Source organism: Rhincodon typus, unplaced genomic scaffold, assembly GCF_021869965.1.
Source record: "Rhincodon typus isolate 14 unplaced genomic scaffold, sRhiTyp1.1 hic_rhity00002844, whole genome shotgun sequence".
Lineage (NCBI taxonomy): Eukaryota > Metazoa > Chordata > Chondrichthyes > Orectolobiformes > Rhincodontidae > Rhincodon > Rhincodon typus.
This window is the reverse complement of record NW_025968482.1, coordinates 1,742-24,684: the sequence shown is the minus strand read 5'-3', so window position 1 is coordinate 24,684 and position 22,943 is coordinate 1,742. Positions and strand designations below refer to the sequence as shown.

The window sequence follows — 22,943 nt, the reverse complement described above, 5'->3', positions numbered from 1 at the left end:
TCTACACCTTGTTTTCTCAGATTCTCCAGCATCTGCAGTTCCTACTATCTCTGAATTTAAATCTGATGGTTTTGACCACTTCAGACCAATGCTATTATAAGAAAATTGATATGTCATCCAAGGTATATAAGGAGAGGGTTTTTGAAAATCAGTGTGAGAGCAAACCACCATCTCAGAAATAAGCATTTAGCTCTCACAAGAAATCACTAAGTTCTCTAAGAAAGCACCATCTTATCCATAAAAGGTACCATGGCACTTCTAGCTAAGAGTCTTTACAGAGAAAACATCCCTGACAGCAGGGTTAGGTGAAGAAAGGCATTCATGACTGGAGAGACAGTGGAGAAGGCAGAGCATTCAGGAAGAGACCTTCTGTGTGGACTTTACAGACTAAGTTTTAATTCTTTTTTCTTACTACTTGGGTTATATAAGTGGGATTTTTGTTTATTGGAATAGCATACCGATAGAATTTTGTTTAGTTAGGAGTTGGGGGGAATTGATCGGTTTGTTAGCAGTTCTGTTAATTTGTCCACTGTTAGGGTCAAATAAACAATTTGTTACTTGTTACTTATAAAGGAATTTCAGGGAAGTTCTTTCATTTAACCTCCCCTTCTCCATGACAGAAGCATCTTGGGATGTTTTTACCAAGTTACAAACTTCATAAAAATGCAAGTTGCTCTCCATCTTTTCCTTCGATAGGCATTGAATTTCAATAAAAATCAATTGGTCTAAAGCTGAAGCACTGCTTTTATATTTCCTGACAAAATTAGTAGGGAATAGGCTATTCCCCAATCATCTCACTTTCTTCATCATCGCCTTTTTCATTTTGCTGCGCAATTGTTTATACGATGGTAATTTATTTCCTGAGTCATTTATCAAAACTACAAACATGCTTTCCTGAATCTTCTTTATCCTATTTTCTTATGCAGTTGTGTTGAAATACAAACTCATTCTTAAAATTCTAGAACCATTTCCTTCTATCTGTTCCCCTCATGCAAAATACAAGTTGTCTAAGTTTAAGCTTTGCATCAGTGAATTCTACTTCCTGATTTAGCGCCTCATCAATTCCTTATTCTTGCCAGGTTTTGTGGTTTCTGACTCTAGGCCATTGCCGTTCACTTAGCTTCCCAATGATAGAAACCAGAAAGAAAATTGCCAGCTTTCCACTCCAGCCTGGATTGGATGATTTGTGGCTCAAGGGATGTGGGCTTGTTTAGGAAGAGATAATCTTCCCATTAACAAACTGGATTGGTGTCTGGAAGTATGTAGCTTACTGTGAAATTTCAAATAAGCAATTCCTATTTCAATATTCCAGGGATGCGGGATTTGAAGATTCCCTGCGTAGAAGCTCAGCTACACATCTTGACCAAATTGTTGGATCAGGACAATAATGGGACCATTGATTACATTGAATTAGGTGCGGGACTTGACAATGCTAGGCAAGTACTTTTAAGGTCTTTGAGACATGCTGCTGTGAGTGAATGTAGGATTATTTAAATGTTGAGTATTTCATTCAGTGGGTTTCAAATAGCCACATTAGATTGTTGTTAAGAAATTGAGCATTGCTGAAAAAAAATGGACTGGTTGGTTATGGTGTGATGAAAGGTATATATGTATTGTATTTTGGGAATTTGGATTTTAAAGCAAGGATGGTGAATGTGTTCTGTAAAACTATTTTTAAAACAAAAGGTCAAAAAAGTCATTTGGAACAGTGATCTAGCTATTTCAGTTCCAAAATGACATGTTACTTCAGCCAAGTGGCTGGCAGGACCCCTGCAGTGTTATGATGGAATGTTTATACTGCTGCGTTTACAGCCAGACTAGAAAGCCATTTGATTTAGAAAATTCAAGGTCTGGGCTCAGAAGAAAATGGAGTTTGGTTCAGAAAGAAGAATAGTTGCTCAACCTTCAGGGGAAACTTGTCACCCCAGTCGAAGTATTTTAGTTTGTGGAGCTTCCAAGCTAGGAAAATTTGGACAGAAATTCTCACATTGTTTAAACTGAAAATGTTTAAGTCATCAGAATTGTGACAGATTCACGCTGGCAGACTCAGAAAGGAATCATAAAACTGTTTCTGGAGTCCAAAGAAAAGAAACTGGGCAGACTCTACCACATAAAAAACTTTAAGAACTGAGGTAAGAATAAAATTTCTCCGAAACTGAGTAGCTATGAAAGGATAATGTTGGAAAACAGATTGAAAATTGTTTTACTGTTTGCATTAAGATCTTTTTAACTGTCTTCTATGTAGAGGTTATTCTTTTTCTTTTGTGTATTAAACTTATTTTCTGTTGTTAAAAACATCTGTAGTACAGCCTCATGTAAATATTTTTCAGTGATTAACCACCATAATATGCAAATATTAAACATGATCTATCAAGCCAGGATTCATGGTGGGATTTGAGTTGTCAAGTATATCTATCAACTGGAATTGTGACAATGGTCAGTACATTACCTGCTATGACAGCCAAATGGATTTGCTGTTTGAAATAATCCATCAGTCAGAGTCCTAGAGCTGTACGGCACAGAAACAGACCCTTCTGTTCAACTCGTCCATGCCAACCAGATATTCTACATTAATCTAGTCCCATTTGCCAGCATTTGGCCCATAGCCTTCTAAACCATTCCTATTCATATACTCATCCAGATGCCTTTTAAATGTTGTAATTGTACCAGCCTCCACCACTTCCTCTGGCAGCTCATTCCAAACACGCACCACCCTCTGTGTGAAAAAGTTGTCCATTAGATCCCTTTTATATATTTCCTCTCTCACCTTACACCTATGCCGTCCAGTTTTAGACTTCCCTACCCTGGGGAAAAGACATTGGCTATTCACTGTATCCATGCCCTTCATGATTTTATAAACCTCTATAACGTCACCTTTCATCCTCCGACACTCCAGGGAAAATAGTCCCAGTCTATTCAGCCTCTCCCAGTCTTTGGGTCATACGGCCTACAAGTCTGCAACTTGCTGCCATAAAGCCAAAAAGACATTCTGCCTATCATACAAATGAGTAATATGATATACGAATTTCAGTACTGGTGTGATGCTTGGTATTAAACAGCATATCTATGTTGCTGCTTGCAACAGGAAGATACAGACCATACTCAAACTGCCTCTCTTGCAAAATCTCAGTGTCCAACATAATATGTAACTCTACAATTGGAAACACTGACTAAATAATTCCGAGGGATGAAAACAGTGTCTGTTCACTTCACCATCCAATGATAAATTCCAGCTGCACGTGCTAGTTTCCAAGTTATTTTAAAAATGTGTATCCGCAATATAAAACCAATTTTTAAAACAAAAAGTCTACTTTAACTGTGTTTTTCTCTTCCCTTTTTTTTCAATCTTGAGGGTGTTTTTCTAGGTTTTTATGATGCTTGATTTCTATCTGTTTCAGAGATTCCACTGTTGCTATGTATGTTCCTGGCTGTCAGCAAACACAAACTGTGATGAATTACCCTGACAACCAATTTGGGATTATCAGTCAGGATCATAATGTGGCACGTGTGTATGTTGGAAGCTACATATAATAATACACAGGGTTCTGCACTTTGCAGACAGAAAGGACACGTAAATGTGCTATATTATTTCAACTCAACAAATTAAGTGACAGTGATATACTGGTTCATTTCTCAAGGCAATACTTGACCAATCAGAGTTAACCTACCTGGTTTAAAATTTATACAAAACTTGGCAGTTACCCACGAATCATCATTGACTGGTGCATTCTCCATGCCAACACCTCTATGAATCACAGTCTACTTGGAAACCAATCAGCACCTTCCTTAAACAATGTAAATGTTGCTTTCTCTTTTCATTAGGATTCCTGTGAAGAACTGTCATGATGAGTACAAGATGGAAAACCTTGACAAAATATATCTTTTTACAGCAATACTCCAGTTCTGTGCCACCAAATAACTACTCAGACAAATATTCTGATCTTGTTTTAAGTTTATTAACTCTTTCCCAGGGGATATGAGTACACATTTCCCTATGTTTGTGGTACATTTACATTACCCAGTTAGTATGGAGAAGTGGTTTCTGCTAAGATGTTAAACCTCAGAGTCTAATTCTGTAATTATAGCCAAAACTGTCTTTGAACAAAACATTGTCAGAATCCCTCCTTAAGGGTATTTCACACCACAAATTTTGGATTCAGGCTGAAATTATACTGTGTTTGTTTGTTCGAGTATTGGTGCAAAACAAATCAATTGCACCAATGCTGCATCTTCAGTACTCACCCAATTTGTGCAATCATTCTGCATACTGAAATAGCAACCAATCATAATGTCTGCTCCTTGCAATGATTACTTCCTACATACAAATTTAGTTTTGAAATTTTGCTTATAGGTGTCTTCAAAGTAACAGTGAAGAGAATGAGGAGGAGGATGAATCAAAAGAGGTAGAAGGAATCAGTGACAGAGTTACAATAAGAAAAGACGAAGAGGAATGTGAAACAAGAAAGGAAGCAGAAGCTTGTCTGTCGGTTACAAAGGAGGTTTTGACTCATTGCCCAGGTTGCCATTTGGGACTCAGGAAATATGCACAATTCTCTGAATCCAGGTGCAGTCTGCATTGCACAGGCATGTTTTATGTACTATAGTCAACAATGACCATGACCTTAGGAACAAAGGCAAAAAATAGCCATCGTCTTCAGTAGCTGGAGGTCAAAGAAATGCTGATGAATGTGTAGTGGAATGGCAAATGTATAGGGCTTGATATGGTTAATGCATTCTCAGCTTTGGAGAAAACAGAGGGTGAGGTGAGTCTTTCTGGGCTGCTTGGTCCATTGGTGTGCTGTCCCAAGGAATGCAACTAGACGAGGATCAGTAGCGTGGAATGTGGGGATGCATTAATGTTCTGGAATTAGAGTAGACAATCTCAAAATAATTTCTAAAAGTCGTTACAAAGAATCTACGGTAGACAAACAGGAGGCTGGAAGAACACGGCAAGCCAGGCAGAATCTGGAGGAAAGGAGCTGTCAACGTTTTGGACTGATTAATGTCATTTAAATTCTATTTTGAATTGAAAGCCCTCGCCCCTCACTGTGCCAGTACTGGTGACTATGAAACCATCAGTAGTATAAATATCCACCTGATTCACTAGTGTCCTTTAGGGAAGGAAATCTGCCATTGTTACTGGTCTGGTCTACGTGTGACTCCAAACCCGCAGCAATGTGATTAACCTGTTAACTGCTCTCTGAAATGGTCAAGCAAATCACTCCGTTCAGGATGGGCAACACCAACATCTCATAAAATAATAAAAAAGGAATTTACTTTGAACAACTTTAAGGCATCCTAAAGTTGTGATAGGTGCTACTTAAATGCAATTTATACCATTTTGTGTTATAAAATTATTGCTCTAGAAAGCCAGAAAGCAAAGGTTACCACGTTTCTCCCCTCTGCTTGAAAACAAACTGGGCGTGATTCCGAGAGAGCAGGGGCAGATCTCATCATTCATGGCAGCAAAGGCAGACTCTATTCTGACGACAGAACATGCTTAAAAGCTTTGTATCTTAATGCACAAAACACTCGGAATAAGGTAGATAAACTGACAATGCAAATTGAGGTAAATGAATATGATCTCATAGTCGTAACGGAAATAAAGAGATTGAAACTGGGAGCTTAACTTTCAGGGATATTTGACCTTATGGAAGGACGGGAGAGATAGAAAAGATGGTGGGATAATACTGTTAATGAGATGCAATGAAGACATTTGGGAGAGATGATCTAGTCTGAGATAGAATCCATTTGGAAAGAGGTACTCAAAAGCAAAGGAAAGGAAGCATTGGTACTAGTAGTGTACAAACCTCCAAACAATAGCCTCTCTGCAGGAAAGGTTATAAATCAACAAATAATAAGAGCTTGTAGAAAGAATAGAGCTATAATTATGGGTCACTTTAATCTTCACATTGATTGGGGTAGTCAAATTGAAAAGGGTAGCTATAACAATTCATAGAGTGTATTAGGGATAGTTTCCTGGAGCAGTATGTCATGGAGCAACCAGGGAGCAGGCTATCTTGGATCTGGTAATTGGTAAAGAGGCAGATTTTATAAATGATCTCAGTGTAAAAGATCCCAAGGAAGTAGTGATCATAACATGATAGAATTTAATTATTCAGTGTGAGAATGAGAAACTTGGTTTGGAAACAAATGTGTTTAACTTAATTAAAGGAATTACAATTAAATGAGGATGGAAGTAGCTGAAGCAAACTGGGTGGATAGCTTAGCGGGAATGACAGTAAGCAAGCGGTGGCAGATATTTAAGGAGGTAATTCATGACTGTCAGCAAAAATACATCCCAGTAAGGAGGAAAGATCCTAAGAGAGGGATAAACCAACTATAGCTAACCAAGGAAGTTAAGGAGAGCATAAAGTTGAAAGAATATAAAGAGGCCAAAGTCAATGATAGACCTGACCACTGAGATAAATTCAAAATCCAGCAAAAGAGGACTAAAAATATTATAAAGAGAGGGAAAATAAATGATGATGGCAAACTAGCAAAGAATATAGAAACTAACTGTAAAAATATAAAAAGGGAGAGGGAGAGGTCAAAGTGAATCTAGGGAGACGGTTTTGGGGAACAAGGCAATGGCAGAGAATTTAAGCAGATATTTTGCATCAGTCTTTACAGTGGAAGTTATCTCAAACATCCTATTAACAATAAATAATAGAAAGGGGAACACATTAAGTATCATTTCCACACTAGAGAAGTACTTTTAGACAAACTAATATGGCTTAAGGTAGATAGGTTCCCTGGCACTGATAGCTCTTATCTAAGGACCTAAAAGAAGTAGTGGATGCATTTGTTGTAATTTTCCAAAAGTCCAGATTCTGGAAGAGTACCAGAAGATTGGAAAACTGCCAATGTGACACCCTTATTCAAAAAGGCTGATTAGCTTAACACTTATTGTTGGAAAAGTGTTAGAATCAGTTATTAAGGTAATAATAACAGAACATTTGGAAAATCATAATCTAATAAGCTGGGTCGGCATGGCTTCATGAAAGGGAAATTGTGTCTAATTTGTCAGTGGAAGTCTTAACCAGCGTGTCTGGAGGGGAACAAGTAGATGTGTTGGATTTGGACAGAAGGCATTTGACTATGTACCTCACAGAAGGTAAAGTCATAAGAGATCATGGTGTTGGAGATAGTACATTGTTGTGGATAGAGAATTGGCTCATGGGCAGGAGACTGAGTGGGGATAAGGGTTCTTTTACAAGTTAGCGATCTGTGACCAATGGGTTTCCACAAGGACCAAAGCTAGGACACAACTATTTACAATATATGATAATGACTTGGAGGAAGAAGTGAAGCTGAATTTGCAGATGACACAGAATTTGGTGCAAAGTCACATTGTAAGAGAGATACAAAAAGTTTACAGAGAAATATTGATAGGTTAAATAAGTGGGCAAACAGTTGGCAAATGGAGTATAATATGGGAAAATCGAAGTTATTGATTTTAGAAGGGAGAACAAAAGAACTATATTATTTAAATGAAAAGAAACTGCAGAAAGCTGCAACACAAAGGGATTGGGGGGACTTGTTCACCAAACACAGAAAGTTAGCACACACAGGCAGCAAGTAATCAAGAAGGCTAATGGAATGTTGGCCCTAGTTTCAAGGGGACAGAAACAGAAGTTGCTGGAAAAGCTCAGCAGGTCCGGCAGCATCTGTGAAGAAAATTCAGAGTTAACGTTTTGGATCTGGTGACCCTCAGAATATGTGTAAAGAACATGAATAAAGAAAAAAAAACGTGCTGAAAGGACATTTCCCCTCACGGGAGAGTCTAGGACCAGAGGACATAGTCTCAGAATAAAGAGGCACCAATTTAAGACTGAAATGAGGAGGAATTTCTTCTCTGAGGTTTGTGAGTCTTTGGAACTCCTTGCCACAGAGAGTTGTGTGGGCAGACTCCTTGGGTATCTTTAGGACTGAGATAGATAGATTCTGGATCATTACGTAAATCAAGGGATACAAGGAAAGAGCAAGTTAATTAGAAAAGGTGGGCAAGAGCATTTCAGAGAATGTGGTAACTCTGATGAATTAAACCTCATTTATTTCAATGACTTGTGAGTTTGACATCAGTGGTGGGTAAGTTGTTGGAGGGGATTCTGAGAGATAGGATTTATGTATTTGGAGGGGCAAGGATTGAATAGGGATAGCCAACATGGTTTATTTGTGGGAAATCGCATCTCACAAACTTGATACTGTTTTATGAGGACATAACCAAAATTATTGAGAGGGCAAAGCAGTAGACATTGTCTACATGGACTTTAGGAAAGCCTTTGACAACGTTCTGCATGATGGACTAATTAGCAAAATTAGATCAAATGGGATTGAAGGTCAGCTTGCTAATTGTATACAAAATTGGCTTGATGGTAGGAGACAGATGGGGGAGGGTTGTATTTTGAGCTGGAGGCCTGTGACCAGTGATGTTCCACAGGTATCAATGCTGGGTCCACTTTTGTTTGTAATTTATATAAATGATTTGGATGAGAATTTAGGAAGCATGGTTAGTAACTGTGCAGATGACATCAAAGTGGGCATTTAGTGGACAGTGAAGAAGGTTATTTAAGATTACAAAGGAATCTTGATCAATTGGGCCAATGGGCTGAGGATTGGCAGATGCAGGTTAATTTGGATAATGCGAGGTATTGCATTTTGATAAAACAAATAAGGGCAGGACTTATACAATTAATGGTAGGGCCCTGGGTGGTGTTGTTGAACAGACAGACCTAGGAGTTCAGGTATATCTTTCTTTGAAAGTTGCAAACGAGGCAGACAGAGGGGTTAAGAAGGCATTTAGCACACTTGTCTTCATTGCTCAGACCATTGAGTATAGGAGTTGAAATGTCATGTTGAGGTTGTACAGGACATTGGTGAAGCCATGTTTGGAGTATTGTATACCATTCTGGTCGCTCTGCTATAGGAAGAATATTATTAAGTTGGAGAGGGCTCAGAAAAGATTTACAAGGATATTGCTGGGAATGGAGGGTTTGGGTTATAAGGAGAGGCTAGATAGGCTGGGATGTTTTCCCCTGGAGCATAGGAGGTTGCGGGGTTATAAACCTTTGAGGTTTATAAAATCATGAGGGGTATAGATAAAGTGAATAGCAAAGGTCTTTTCCTTAGTGGGGGTGAGTTCAAAACTAGGTGGCATATTTTTAAGGTGAGAGGAGAAAGATTTAAAAGGGACTATACATCCTCACATCCCACTTCCTGTAAAGACTCCATCCCATTCCCTCAGTTCCTCTGTCTCCGTTGCATATGTTCAGATGAAGCCAACTTCGACAAGGGAGCCTCTGAAATGTCCACCTTCTTCCTCAACTGAGGATTCCCCAGCTCCGTTGTCGACAGGGCCCTCAACCAGGTCCGACCCATCTCCTGCACTTCCGCCCTCACCCCTTTTCCCTCCCGCAACAGTGATAGGGTCCCCCTTGTCCTTACCTACCATCCCACCAGCATCCACATCCAGAAGATCATCAGACGCCATTTCCGCTACCTCCAGCAAGATGCCACCACCAGACACATACTCCCATCCCCTCCCTTGTCCGCCTTCCGCAGGGACCGTTCCCTCTGGGACACCCTGGTCCTCACTTCCTTCACCCCCAACACCTCCCCACAGCCCTATGGCACCTTCCCCTGTAGCCGGCGAAGGTGCAACACCTGCCCATTTAACTCCTCCCTCCCCAGTATCCAAGGGCCCAAACATACCTTCCAGGTGAAGCAACACTTCACCTGCACTTCCAAGAATCTAGTCTACTGCATTCGCTGCTCACAATGTCGTCTCCTCCACATTGGGAAAACGAAGCGTAGACTTGGCGACCGCTTCACACAACACCTACGTTCTGCTCGCAAAAAAGACCCTGAACTACCTGTTGCTTGCCACTTCAATGCACCACCTTGCTCCCTGGCCAACATCTCTGTCCCCGGCTTGCTACAGTGTTCCAGTGAAGCTCAGCGCAAGCTGGAGGAACAACAGCTCATTTTCCGCTTGGCGACTCTACAGTCCTCTGGACTCAATATTGAGTCCAATAATTTTAGGGCCTAAACTCTCCCATGTCCCAGCCCCCTACCCCACACACCAGGCCTTGTTACCACATAGCCTGCCACTACACACCCCCTGTTGTTAGTCACGAACAGTCCCCATTAACAACTATTCACCCTCCCAGCCTAATCATTATCAACTCTTTGTCTGTCCGACTGTCTTTCTCTCTTTTTGGGCTCTATCCTATTGTTTATTTCCTACCCCATCCCCCTCCCTATTTTCTGCATATAAACTGACGTTTTCCCAGCCACCATCAGTTCTGATGAAGGGTCACCGGACCCGAAACATTAACTCTGTTTTTTCCTTCACAGATGCTGCCAGACCTACTGAGCTTTTCCAGCAACTTCTGTTTTTGTTCAAGATTTAAAAGGGACCTTGAGGGAGGCGGTGGGGGGTAACATTTTTACACAGGGCGTGATTCATATGTGGAATGAACTGCCAGAGAAAGTGTACAATTCCGCAGGTACAGTTACAACATTTAAAAGACATTCAGACAGGTATATGGATAGGAAGGTTTAGAGGGATATGGGCCTTACACAGGCAAGTGGGACTAGTTTAGTTTCAGAAACTTGGTCAGCATGGATGAGTTAGACCAAAGGGTGAGTTTCTGTGCTGTATGACTGTATGACTCTATGAAAGGGCAGTAAAGTGGACATGAGAAATGATGGATCAGCTATGATACTGCGGAATAACAGAGCAGGCTCAAGGGGCCGAATGGCCCACTCCTGTTTCTGTTTCTTATGATCTTACAGACTTGTAGTTCTTTGGGAGTGGAAGAAGCTGGTCCAAATGTATGAGCCTGAGCAATAAATGTTGATAGGAAATTAAATGAGAGCAAGTGTAATGGCCAGTTTCCAGGCTGAGATCAGTAACACATGTCAGATCAGGGATCAAAGCTGGAATGGTTTTATTCAGTAGCACAGTTCAGCAGTGCAATTATCCTTTGAAATATCAAAGGATCTCAGTTTCCTTCCTGTTTGAGCCCACGCACTAGCAAAGAGGAAGGAAAGCAATTTGGGGAAATTACAGGAATAGGTAGATGGTATTTACTTACTTGTGCAAGCCTGAAACTGACAAGAGCAAATAATAAAAAAAAACAAATACAATAATCATTGAACATGCATGATACTGACAAAGCGCAACATGTTATTTCTTCATTCTCCTACAGGCAAGATATTAGCGATAAGAACTACTGTAATGAGAAATACATTGACAGAGTGCTTCAGTCCTTGGAGCTGTGTTCTTAGCTGTCTGGAAATAAACACTGTGAGGATAAACTTCAGTGGAGTGAGAACAGGCACAGATAAATTTGAAGCAAATAATGGAAGGTTAAACTCTAATGGAGCAAGGAGCTGTTTTAAGAGGAGATGGTTGGGTACAGTTGAGTTACGAAAGTGTAGGTACAGCAAACAAAACTAAAAGTAAATGAAAATAAAATAAAACAAAGATTGCTGGAGATCTGAAACAAAAACAGACATTGCTGGAGAGACTGGGCAGGTTTGGCAGCATCTGTGGAGAGAAGGCAGAGTTAACATTTCAGGTCCAGTGACCCTTCTTCATAAAATTGAAGGTCCTTCTCTGGATGACGTGAGATGGAGAGGATACAAATAGCAGATGTCAGATTGACAATACAAGTGAGAACCTATTTGAATAAACAAAATAAATAAAAACAGAAATAAGAGCGTCAAAGAGACTTTGTGAGAAAAGATCCAAAGATTTTGATGTCCATATAACGGGTAGGAAGAGGAGGGTATTATAAAGGATTTCTGTGTCTTGAAACTGTCTCTTTAATTGAGGGTAAAATGAAGGGGGTCATGTAACCTGTTCTGATCACTACAACTTGCCCGGTGGATAGGCCTGTTAAAAGTTGAAGATTGGTCCAGGTTGTTTGCCGGAAAGAAGATGTAAGCTGTTCACATCTGCAGACAATGACATCAGCCTCTGTTTTTCTGTGGTTAGATTATGAATCTTCAAAGTCTCAGGCGGGCATTGAGAATATCAGATTGTTAACATTTATACCTTAATATAGTGATTGGAAGCATGGCCAGGTTTCAGGCTGCTTACCTGGGCTAATCAGGGAGCCCTGGCTGACAGATATAAACTGGAGATTCGGAGAGCCTCTGCAGTGTAAAGATTGGCTCTGAGCTGGCTGGTCAGAGCCAATGTCCAGTGCGCACATAAATAAAGCGTGGCTTGGCGATGGATACAGGCCTCTGTGCATTTCACTGTCCATTTACTTCAAATGTTAAAAAGATTTGGGGTCTCAACACACAGAATCCCTACAGTGTGGAAACAGGCCCTTCGGCCCAACAAGTCCACACTGATCCTCAGAGCATCCCACCCAGATTCACCCCCCTAATCTACACATCCCTGAACACTATGGGCAATTTAGTATGGCCAATCCACCTAACCTGCACATCTTTGGACTGTGGGAGGAAACCAGAGCACCCAGAGGAAACCCACGCGGAGAATGTGCAAACTCCACACAGACAGTCGCCTGAGGGTGGAATTGAACCAGGTCCCTGGTGATGTGAGGCAGCAGTGCTAACCACTGAGCCACCGTGCCATCTTAAGGTTTGTAAATCAGCATTTCTATACACCAGGCCTAGATGATTCACTTTACAATTGGGCTGGGCTTTGAGAGATGAAGATTTCTAAGATAAACAGTTAATTTGCCGGAATCCAGGCAAGAGGGACCAGCTACAGACTGGAAGCTTCCATAGGTTACCATATGATGGTAGGTATTTGGGCTCATATTGAAAACCTTTGTGAGGATTTGAAGTGAAGCTGGAGGATTTGCTTAGTTTGCACTAGAGGTAAAATCTTTGCTGTGAAAGAAAATTATGGGATAGTTACCAGGCCAAGAAAGGAATGGAAGTAAATCTTTGAGAGCAAAGCATCACTTTGGACTGGATCCAGAAAAAAATCAACAGATTACTTAAAACACAGTCTATAATTTGCCCATGAAGTGGATTTTTCTGTTGCGTTGAAAGTATAAGTTTTGTTCTTTTTTAAAGTTTAAGTTCTGTAAGAAAATGGTGTTTAGTCATTGTGTTCTTAGACTTACTTTAAGAATCTTAAAACATGAAATTTTATTCTGTTTTCCTTTCAGCTATCAACTACAAGTGCACTTTCTTTACCAACACTATGCAACACCCCTCAAACACAGGATGGTTATAGCACAGCAGGCCATTCAGCCTATTGTATCTTTGCTAACTATTGCAATTCAATTCAGCTCATCTCCCTCTACTTCTTTTCTTGTTTTTTTATAGAATCCCTACAGTGTGGAAACAGGCCCTGTTTGTATCAGTCTGTATGTGTTTGTAACAAGGAAAGGGGTGAGGGGAAGTGCTAAAAGAGCACTTTGCTTTTGTAGTGACCAAAGAAGGAGATGCTGCAAAAGTCATAACACTTACAAATTGTTGAGCTACTTGATGGGCTAAAATTTCTGGGAGAAAGGTGGACCTGTGGATGAAACAAAATGAGAGTGTATAAAAAAATAGCTTGTAGTGCAAGGCCTACAGTGAGAGGCAGACCGGTGGGAGATAAGCAGACAGTGAGTATGAGGAGTGATGCCTAGAACATTCATCTTCTGGGAGAGAGGCAGAGGAGTGGAGATTTGAAAAAATGAAGAGGCATCATAGGAAACTGAAAACTTGTTTTGTGAGTAACTTGTTGGAGAGTATATGTAAAGTGCTAGAATTTAGAAAAACATAAAATATTTAAACAACCTTTAAAAACCTGTCTTTTAATTAAGAGACAGAAAGGATGAGAGAAGCAGGTGACGATTATTTTATTATGTTGAAGGGTTTATCAGGTAACTGTGGTTCAAGTGAGTAAGTGAGTGAGAAGAGGTGTTAATTTAATTATTAAATTTAATCCAGACACAATAAAGTTGGACTGCACCCATACTAGGAGACATGGGAGCTGTACGCTGGGACCAATGCTCTGGAGAGTCATTTAATGAGGACAATAGAGAGAGTTTTATACAAAACAATAGTGGCATTGGAATCAAGTTCATGAGGATGTGATATACTGAACAGAGAAGATAAAATAAGACAGGAAGGTAGCAATAAGGGAAATAATCAGAACGTGGCAGGAAAGGGCTGAACCTGTGAATGTAACAGTGCACCACAGCAAACAAGGCTAGAGGTTATCAGAATAGTAAAGAGACAGAACTAACGGGTCAGTCTGAATGCATGAAACATTCATAACATTTTAGGAAGAATGTGAAGGCTTTGGAGAGTTCGTAAGTAAGATTTATGAAAAAATATTTCTGGGATGGCATGGATAGATTGGAAAAGCTAGGAATATTTTTTTGGAAAAGTGAAGGCTAAGGGGAGATTTTATCAAGCTGTTCAAATTTATGAATCAATTTTCCTAAAGGGTTTGTGATTATATAAATGAAAGCAATAGCTGTAGGCTGGATGAACAAACTTACTCTGGTACAAGAAGCCAACTAAGCAGCAATGAATTAACAGGGATGTAAAGGTAGTAGGGGACAGTATCAGAAATAAGTGTTTCTCATGGTAGGAAGCAGGGGAGAACCAGGGGACCCCAATTTTAGGTGACCAGCAAAACAGCAATGATGACGGTGAAATGTTTTAATCAGTGGGCGATTCAGATCTGGAGTGTGGTGGAAGCAGATTCAGTCACGGCTTTCAAAAGAGAACTCGTTAAGTACCTGATGTGAAAAACATACTTGTAGGACTACTGGGGTGGCATGGTGGCTCAGTGGTTAGCACTACTGCCTCACAGCACCAGGGACCTGGGTTCAATTCCATCCTTGGGGTGACTGTGCAAACTCCACACAGACATTCTCCCCGTGTCAGTGCAGGTTTCCTCCCACAGTCCAAAGATGTGCAGGCTGGGTGGATTGGTCATGCTAAATTACCCCATAGTGTTCAGGGATGTGTAGATTAGGTGGATCTGGGTGGGATGCTCTGAGGGCCAGCGTGGACTTGTTGGGCCAAAGGGCCTTCTTCCACGCTATAGGGATTCTATAAAGAGAGGGAAATGAGCTGAATTGAATTGCAATAGTTAGCACAGATACAATGGGCTGAATGGTCTACTGTGCTATAACCATCCTGTGTTCAAGGGGTGTTGGATAATGAGCAATCCTCATTTCCTTCTTTTCAAACTATTCTGATCTTTCTTATTTACTAAAGAACCTGAGATTAACTGAATGCTAAATGGGGATGGGAATGTCAAATCAAATAAATATCATGGGTGTGGGTACCGCAGCGATTCTGTGGAGTTGCTTTAATCGCTACCGTTTTTTCCCTTGTTTAATCACGCACTTGTATTTTTATTGATTCTCTGACCCTTGCAGGTATATTTCTGTAGAACTCCGGCTCATAATCTTCAACAACATGAAAACCCATCCAGGTCATTTTCAAGAAGTAGTATTTTCCCAAATGAAAGTGTATGGTCTGATCGGTCGGATCCAGGAGCATACTGGTATTGCCAGCAACAAACTCAGCATCTTCAAAGACCAGTCCTACTCCCAGGAGTCGCTGCTGCCCCTAGACCTGTCCTTGGAGGAATGTGGTTTCCGTAGTGGACCTCACCATTCTCCCCCTACAGTCCTTCTCTACTATGATTACAGCATCGAGTTTAGCGATTGCCCAATTTTAAACTGTGACTATTATTTCACCATGAGAAAGCTGTGATGGCTTCTTATGCTGGATATTTGGGACAGGCCCACAGCTAGCACAATAAAGAGTCACAAAGAGACACATCTGATTCCCAGGATCGACTGTGGTTCGGCAGATAACAATCTCATTCAGGCTTGGGCTGACAAGTGGTAACTAACATTTGAACCACACAAATGCCAGGCAATGGCCATCTCCGATAAGAGACAATCTAATCACTGTCCCTTGACATCCAACAGTGTTAACATCCCTGAATCCCCCATGATCAACATCCTTGGGGTTACCATTGACCAGAAATTCAACTAGAGTCAACATATTAATACAATGGATATATGGGCAGGTCAGAGGCTAGGAATTCTGCAGCGAGTAACCCCACCTCCTGACTCCCCAAAGCCTGTCCACTATCTACCAGGAACAAGTCAGAAGTGTGATGGAATACTCCCCACTTGCCTGGATGGGGGCAGCTCCAACAACACTTGAGAAGCTCAACACCATCCAGGACAAAGCAGCCTCTTGATTGGCACCACATCCACAAGCATCCACTCCCTTCACCACCGACGCTCAGTAGCAGCAGTGTGTACCATCTACAAGATGCACTGCAGAAATTCACCAAAGATCCTCAGGCAGCACCTTCCAAACCCACGACCACTTCCACCAAGAAGGACAAGGGCAGCAGGTACATGGGAACACCACCCCCTGCAAGTTCCCCTCCAAGCCACTCACCATCCTGACTTGGAAATATATCGCCGTTCCTTCACTGTCACTGGGTCAAAATCCTGGAACTTCCCTGCTTTCCCACCACCTCCCCCCCCTACCCCGACCAACTTTGGTCAGCCTACAGCATGTGGAATGCAGCGGTTCAGAATGCTGCACTGTCAGAGGTGCTATTTTCAGGTAGCAGGTCAAACTGAGACCCTGACTGAGTTTTCAAGTGAATGCAAAATATCTGAGTGGAGAATTCACCAATGACCTGGCCAATATTTATATATATTCCGCAACCAGTCTTAGTAAACCTGTTTATCTAATCATTTTCTCAATTTCTCAATGCTCTTGGTGATATCTTGCTGTGTGTAAACTGGTTGCCATGTTTCCTTAAGTACAACAGTGAAGACTTGCATGAATGTTTCCCCGGCTATAGTGCTTTGGGATGTCCCAGGTTATAGTTTCTCTTCTATTGCTGCAATCCTGCTATTATAAGACTGCATATCATGTAACAAGCATGACCATCACTACAGGAGATGTGCTCACATGTTGAATTTTTAAGGTGGTTATTATTTCTTTTCATCATGGAGACCTTCAAACTGAATCCTTGGAATATTTCATGATGCTAATATTTGTCATTTTGGCCAAGGGAAATCATTAGAAAGTGCTCCTATCCTAAACATCCTGCAAAAGAGATGGATAATTTCAGTGGTCACAGCAAGTAAACAGCACTTCAATCAGGAGGAAATCAACAAACTAGCAACAATGAAGCCAACAAAAGAATTTATTGAACACTTTTACAAATACAGATAGCTGGAATCAGGCTGCACAGTAAATCAATCCAGTTGGAAACAACTGAAAGAAATTATATTTCTTTGCCTTTAACTGAATCACCTCACCGTGTTGCCAGTAATACAATGGTTGATTTTTTAAAAAAAAAATCATTCCACGATAAAATAAAACATTTAATTTGTAAAATTATTAAAAATTAGTAAGCCTGAAGCCAAAGGACTAGACAGCCTTCACATTTAGATTGGAGACTCTCTAAAAGCCTCTCACATACGTGCTCATTTATTGTGACAGATTACTAAATACACAATAAAAAAAAATGTTAAACACAGCAGCTCAGTCATCTGTTACAAAGAGAAGGCAGCTGGAGACCCTTTGTGGAATTGTATCCGAACGCTGATGGGCCTGTGTGCATTTCCAGTATTTTCTGTATTTATTTCTTTTCTCAGCATCCACAATATCTCATCTCTTAAATATACAAATTCTATTTTATATTAAGAATGCACTGACTGGAATCTACTTCTGTCTCCTCCCCAATCTTTCTCCAATAATTGAGGTAGTATTGTTAAACCTCATTCCTCATGTAAGACAAGTTATTTTCTGTGAGACAATGACAATTCTGTGCAAAACTATGAAAAGACTCTCCAGGGTACAAGGAGTGTGGAAGTCACAAATTTCTTTGAGGCCAAAAACAAAACTCTTTATTGAAAACAAATAAGTTTTTATTTCCGGTTAAGTAAATTTCCCCACTTAATCAGGGAGGTTGAATCCAAAACTCTCAGCCTCATTTAATATTGTGCAATGAAAACAGAAATTGCTGGAAATGCTGCATAGGCTGATCATCATCTGAAAGAGAAAGCACACATTAGAGTTTTTGGACCTCCCAATCATATCAATCTGCCTCTTTCCAAGTACAGTGAGCATAGGTAAACGCGAGTTCACCCTTTGCTGAAGTTGTTGTTCAATCCTACCAAAGGTCTTCCCCAGTTTGACTGTTATTTCTAATCATGACTTACACCCAAAAGCTTCACTTTTAAAACTGACCTGTTGTAAATCCCCATCATAGTTTTTATTTCAGAATTCATCATCTGTGTTTAGGTGCAGGTGTCCAGGGCAAGTCTGTACCCTACCGTTTTGGAGATAATGAGGCCAATATGTCATGGCATAATTCTATCGAGACTCTCAGTTAAATACTTGAGCACAAGTCAAGACCTAACTGTCAAAATTAATTCTTATGGAGTCAAACAATGGTGCAAGACTGCAATTAATATTGCTGCTACACGAATAAAGGCAAGTGATGTCCAGGAATGGGACACGTTACTTCTCCCACTACGTTGTTTACAAGCATTTCCTCAGGGCTGATACTGCATAGGTTATATACAGCGTAAAGCTCCCTCTACACTGTCCCAAACAGCCAGAGTTAGATACACTGACCCGATCTCAGAAAAGCTTCCTTACTGTGTTGGCATGACATGAATCCGATACTCATACCAGCTATCATGTAGACTCTGTTAGAGATCAATACTGTGCTGTGGGCCCATGCTGAAGAGGAACTGCTCTTTAAAAATACTTCTCTGTCAAGAAAATAATTAACAGCAGCTCTGACTTTTAAAAATATAAGCACCTGCCCAAATATCTAAACATTCATTTCAAAGCCTGTCTCTCTCAATCCATTGAAATGTGAAATATACTGTCCTGTCATCTATACGTCTCTTTATAATATATACTCTATATAATATAATTTTATTTCTTAAAATACACTTGTCAGTATTCCATTCAAAAATACTGTACAAAAAAAGGACCTTTATAATTCTCTCTATAAACGTTAACATCATATAGAATATCTCTTCTTTTGGTGGCCAGAATATAGGTACAAATGGAGATTAACCACCTTACATGGCAACCCCATTGTTTCTGGTAATTCTGCACCGACCATCACTACATTCATCAGAAAATATCCACATACCAAATGGCCTTCAAAACCTCAATTGTTTATATGTATATAAAAAAAAGATAAAGAGATCTTTTTGACCCTTCAGTTGGTGCTGATTCTTCACTGTAGACCCTGAGGTTCTCAGGGTAGGCTAACCTCACTCAATTAATCATCCTCCCAGATCTGATCTTACACACAGTGGATTGTCAGTAGGGTGTTCAGCCTTGGAGACTCTTCGTAATATAGCAAGTGACAATGAATAACCAAATCATTGGAGGGTTCAACTTTATCTTGTATGATCTTAGCTGGGGAGAAAGAAGTCCTCTTTTACATTCTTAGGAGACAGTCTTCAGGGTAAGCTTGTGCCTCAGGCTGTAACCCTAGTCTGGAGATACGGCTGGGGCCCACTGTTTGCACACACTACTTGGCTTAACTGACATTAATTACAATTATTGCTTTCAGTTAGAAAGACTAAAAAGCCAAACCCAACACACCATGCCCTACACTGAGGGAGACTAGAACACAAAGCTGTGTCGAGAGAAGGATATAAAAATGCAGGAAGTTATTCAGCTTTTATAAACAAGCATGCATTTGAAAGGGTGGGGGCCATCAAGGATGAAAAATTGCTGTTTCACTCTAAGAAGCACATTAGAAATACGTCACAGAGAATGGAAATACAATTAAGAAAAAATTTAAATTATATATAATCATCTCTGAGGATGCATTGTTTTGGAGGCAGGGAGAAGGGTTGGGAATGAATTTCTGGAGACTTCATTCCAGGTTTCGGAAACAGGTGAGATGCCCACAGATCCCAAAGTCAGGGGCTGGTTAATTGCATTCCGGTGATTGATAAACTGAATGATATCTGACAACAGTTCTTTTTAATACAAGCAATACATTATTTGATAAACCATTTCTACATGGGGTGGAAGGGAAGGAAAGTATGTTGGATTCCAGAGGAAGTCAAGGGGGTAGTGGATCAGCAGTCAAAAACAACTTACTACAATTTTTTTTTTCCGGGTAAAAATACGCAGCCCCTTTCGAAAAAAATGAGGCAGGGCTTTGCTCGTGTGGAATCAAATGCTTCAAGTTCATTTGTCTCTCTTCCAATATTCAGTGTGTGTGGGCTGCTGGGTGGGGAGGGGAGGGAGAGGCACAGAATGACGGGGGTGGGGGTGGGGGGTTTCGGGGAGTGCCATCTAGAAAGAAGAGAGCACTCGTCTATCTTGCAACTGTTCAGTGCCAGCGCTAACAGCAGCTCACTTCAGGCATCGTACTTTGACAGGAGGTTCTTGCAGCGGCTCAGCTCCTTCCGAAGGTCAGCGACTTCCTGGCGCAGAGCCAAGTTTTCTTTCTCCAGGAACGCTGCGCGAATGGCAATCTGGTTCTCCTTAAGTCGGCGAGCGTCCCGTGACCGCTTGGCTGCCATGTTGTTTTTCCTGCGCCGTGCCCAGTATTTTTCATCCTGCTCGTAGATTGAATTAAACACGGAGGGATGTTAGACTTAGTAAAAGCAGAAAGGGACATTGAAGGGGTCGGGGGGAATGGGGTGACATTTACTTTGCGCGTGAACAGTAGCTGCTCATTGTGGATTGGGGCTGTCTGATTTTTTTTTTCCCCTCTCTATTTACAGATCGATGGCCAGCTGATCCACTTGTTATTTACCACCCACATCCATAATGAAACCTTCCTGCAGTGTGCGGCTGTCAGGGAACAGGGACGTGGTGTCCTGTGTATCACCTCGTGAGTATGAGTCACTGTGTGCAGACGACCCAAGAGTATCCCCGAGCTGTTGTGAACGCCCACATTTACAGGTGCTTTTGTGCAAGTTTTTCTGCCCCACAACAGAGTGAATTAAAGGCCGTGTCTATTGACACCACATGCACGCACGCTACACACTGCAGTGTGGTCACTGGAATCAGTCCATGCACATGTAAATGGGTTCAGCTTAAAATGGTACGGCTGTGAATAGAGTCCAACAGATGAGGGGTGTGGTAACGACCCTCTCAGACCTCGCTCCCTCCTGTTGGAGCTTCATGTGCTTTATTTGTACACAGTTCCTTTACATTTGATGTCATAGGAATTCCAGGTAACAACAGTGCACTTTTGGAATGTGTCCACATGAAGTTGTGACTGGTGCTGGGTCAGAGCAGACACCAGCTTCATCAAATAGGAAACATGTTGTTTTCACCCAGACAGACAATTGACACCATTTGTGTGTCTGTTTATTAAAGTTGTAAGTGCAGGTTCCTCCCGCACTGACAAAACTGCTCTGAGTCTGTGACAAAGGGGAGCACAATTCACTCCTGGTCAAACCACTGATGAAAAGTAGGGAAACAAACTGATTCCTTATAGCCAATGTGTTCTGTAATTGTGCTTAGTCAGAAAGTAACTCACACTCACATCTTTCATAGTAAAACATAACACTGGTGGAATGGAAACACTGTGCTTCCAGACTAACATCTTGGCCTAGCTTGAAACACTGGGATAACGTAACCTTAAAGTCACCCTGAATTCGATGTGCTTTGTTTTGTATCGAGTTTACAGCACAGAAACAGACTATTTGGCCACATGGGTCTACGCTGATACTTATACTCCACACAAGCTTCCTCCTTGTTCTTTAATTATCACTTCAAACCCTACTTGCAATCTTTCTGTTTGTTTCTCTCTTAAACCACTCCACATGGCAGCAGGTCCCACAATCTAACAATGCGCTCCTGCAAATTTTAGTTTTTTTTCGAATCAAATCTATTTTACTCCTTCAGCCCAATTTCCACACTTCACCAGACACAAATAACATTAATCCCAGCCTGAAGGAAATTTAACAGTACTTGGGAATTACATGTATCAGAGAATCAGCGGCTCACAGTAATCTTCTTATGCATCTCAGCGATTCCCGGAGGGAGTATTGGTTGGAAATAAATTCAGGCTTCTTGTTGACATTAATCATCTGTTGCTGAGGTATGAGACAGACCTGCCCAGTGAAATTCCCCTCTGGTGTTGCACATCCTTTGCATCCAACCCAATTTTCCTTCCTCCTTAGCACTGGTACCAGAGATACCAGATTTTTTCTAACCATCAAAAAGGCCATTTTTCTGCACTGAACGTAGGCAGCAACTCTGCTGGCTGTGGTCATCGTTCAGGAAATTTACAGACAAGTTCCACCAGATACCAACAAGGATCAGAGACCCAAGTACAGTTCTGTAACATTCTGAGCCAAAGTGTCATTTGGAGGAGGTTACCAGCCTCTCTGCTGAGATCATTACCCATGGAATAAAGCTTGGGTTTTAATGTTGGCAACAGACATGAAAACGCTTTGATGAGGGTGCAGATGAGATTTACTCCAAATCAGCAATCTGCGATTTTGATGATGCGGGGGGGGGATTGGAGAAGGCGGAATTGTTTCTTCAGAGCACAGAAGATTAAGGGGAGGTTTGATTGAGTGTTCAAAATTACTTGAAGTTTTGACAAAGGACTATTTCTACTGGCAGCAGAAGCAGTAACTGGAACACATGGATTCTGATACGTGGGAAAAGAACCAGAGGAAAGAGGAGAGGAAACATTTTGCAGTATATTGTTGTGAACCAGAATGCATTGCCTGGAAGGATTGTGGAAGCAGATTTCATTCAAAAGGGTGTTAGATTTAAAATGTAAGGGAATAAAAAAATGCTGCAAAGTTTGTTGGGTTTTTTGTGAGTGGGACTAATTGGGCAGATCCTAGGCACACCAAGCGAAATGGCCCCTTTCTACAATGTAAGATTCTGTTCTAATTATTAACACACAGCCGGGACTGAACCTTAGATAACAAGGTGTAGAG

At 41.0% G+C, this 22,943-nt stretch overlaps 2 protein-coding genes across 2 annotated transcripts in view; one reads left to right on the top strand and one right to left on the bottom strand.

Annotated features, from left to right (window-relative positions):
- The first annotated feature begins 956 nt into the window (after nucleotides 1-956).
- Nucleotides 957-19,231, top strand: LOC109919734. The gene is made up of 4 exons (XM_048593425.1): nucleotides 957-1,436; nucleotides 4,352-4,564; nucleotides 15,381-16,378; nucleotides 18,292-19,231. Exons 1-3 carry the CDS (start codon nucleotides 1,315-1,317, stop codon nucleotides 15,718-15,720), a joined length of 675 nt encoding a protein of 224 aa, XP_048449382.1. The 5' UTR covers nucleotides 957-1,314; the 3' UTR covers nucleotides 15,721-16,378; nucleotides 18,292-19,231.
- LOC109919733 (HLF transcription factor, PAR bZIP family member) overlaps nucleotides 17,171-22,943 on the bottom strand; it is a gene marked incomplete at its 5' end in the record, with an annotated part of 6,741 nt that continues 968 nt past the window's right edge. Inside the window, one exon of the mRNA XM_048593427.1 lies at nucleotides 17,171-20,591. Within this exon, the coding sequence (XP_048449384.1) occupies nucleotides 20,391-20,591 (201 nt within the window). The remainder of the gene's footprint in view (nucleotides 20,592-22,943) is intronic.

Bases quoted from the DNA above. Each gene is read 5' to 3' on its own strand.
- LOC109919734 (XM_048593425.1), top strand. From the start codon at position 1,315: ATGCGGGATTTGAAGATTCCCTGCGTAGAAGCTCAGCTACACATCTTG. The intron at 1,437-4,351 runs GCAAGTACTTTT...TTTTGCTTATAG, and splicing joins GCGGGACTTGACAATGCTAG to GTGTCTTCAAAGTAACAGTG. The intron at 4,565-15,380 runs GTGCAGTCTGCA...TGACCCTTGCAG, and splicing joins GCACAATTCTCTGAATCCAG to GTATATTTCTGTAGAACTCC.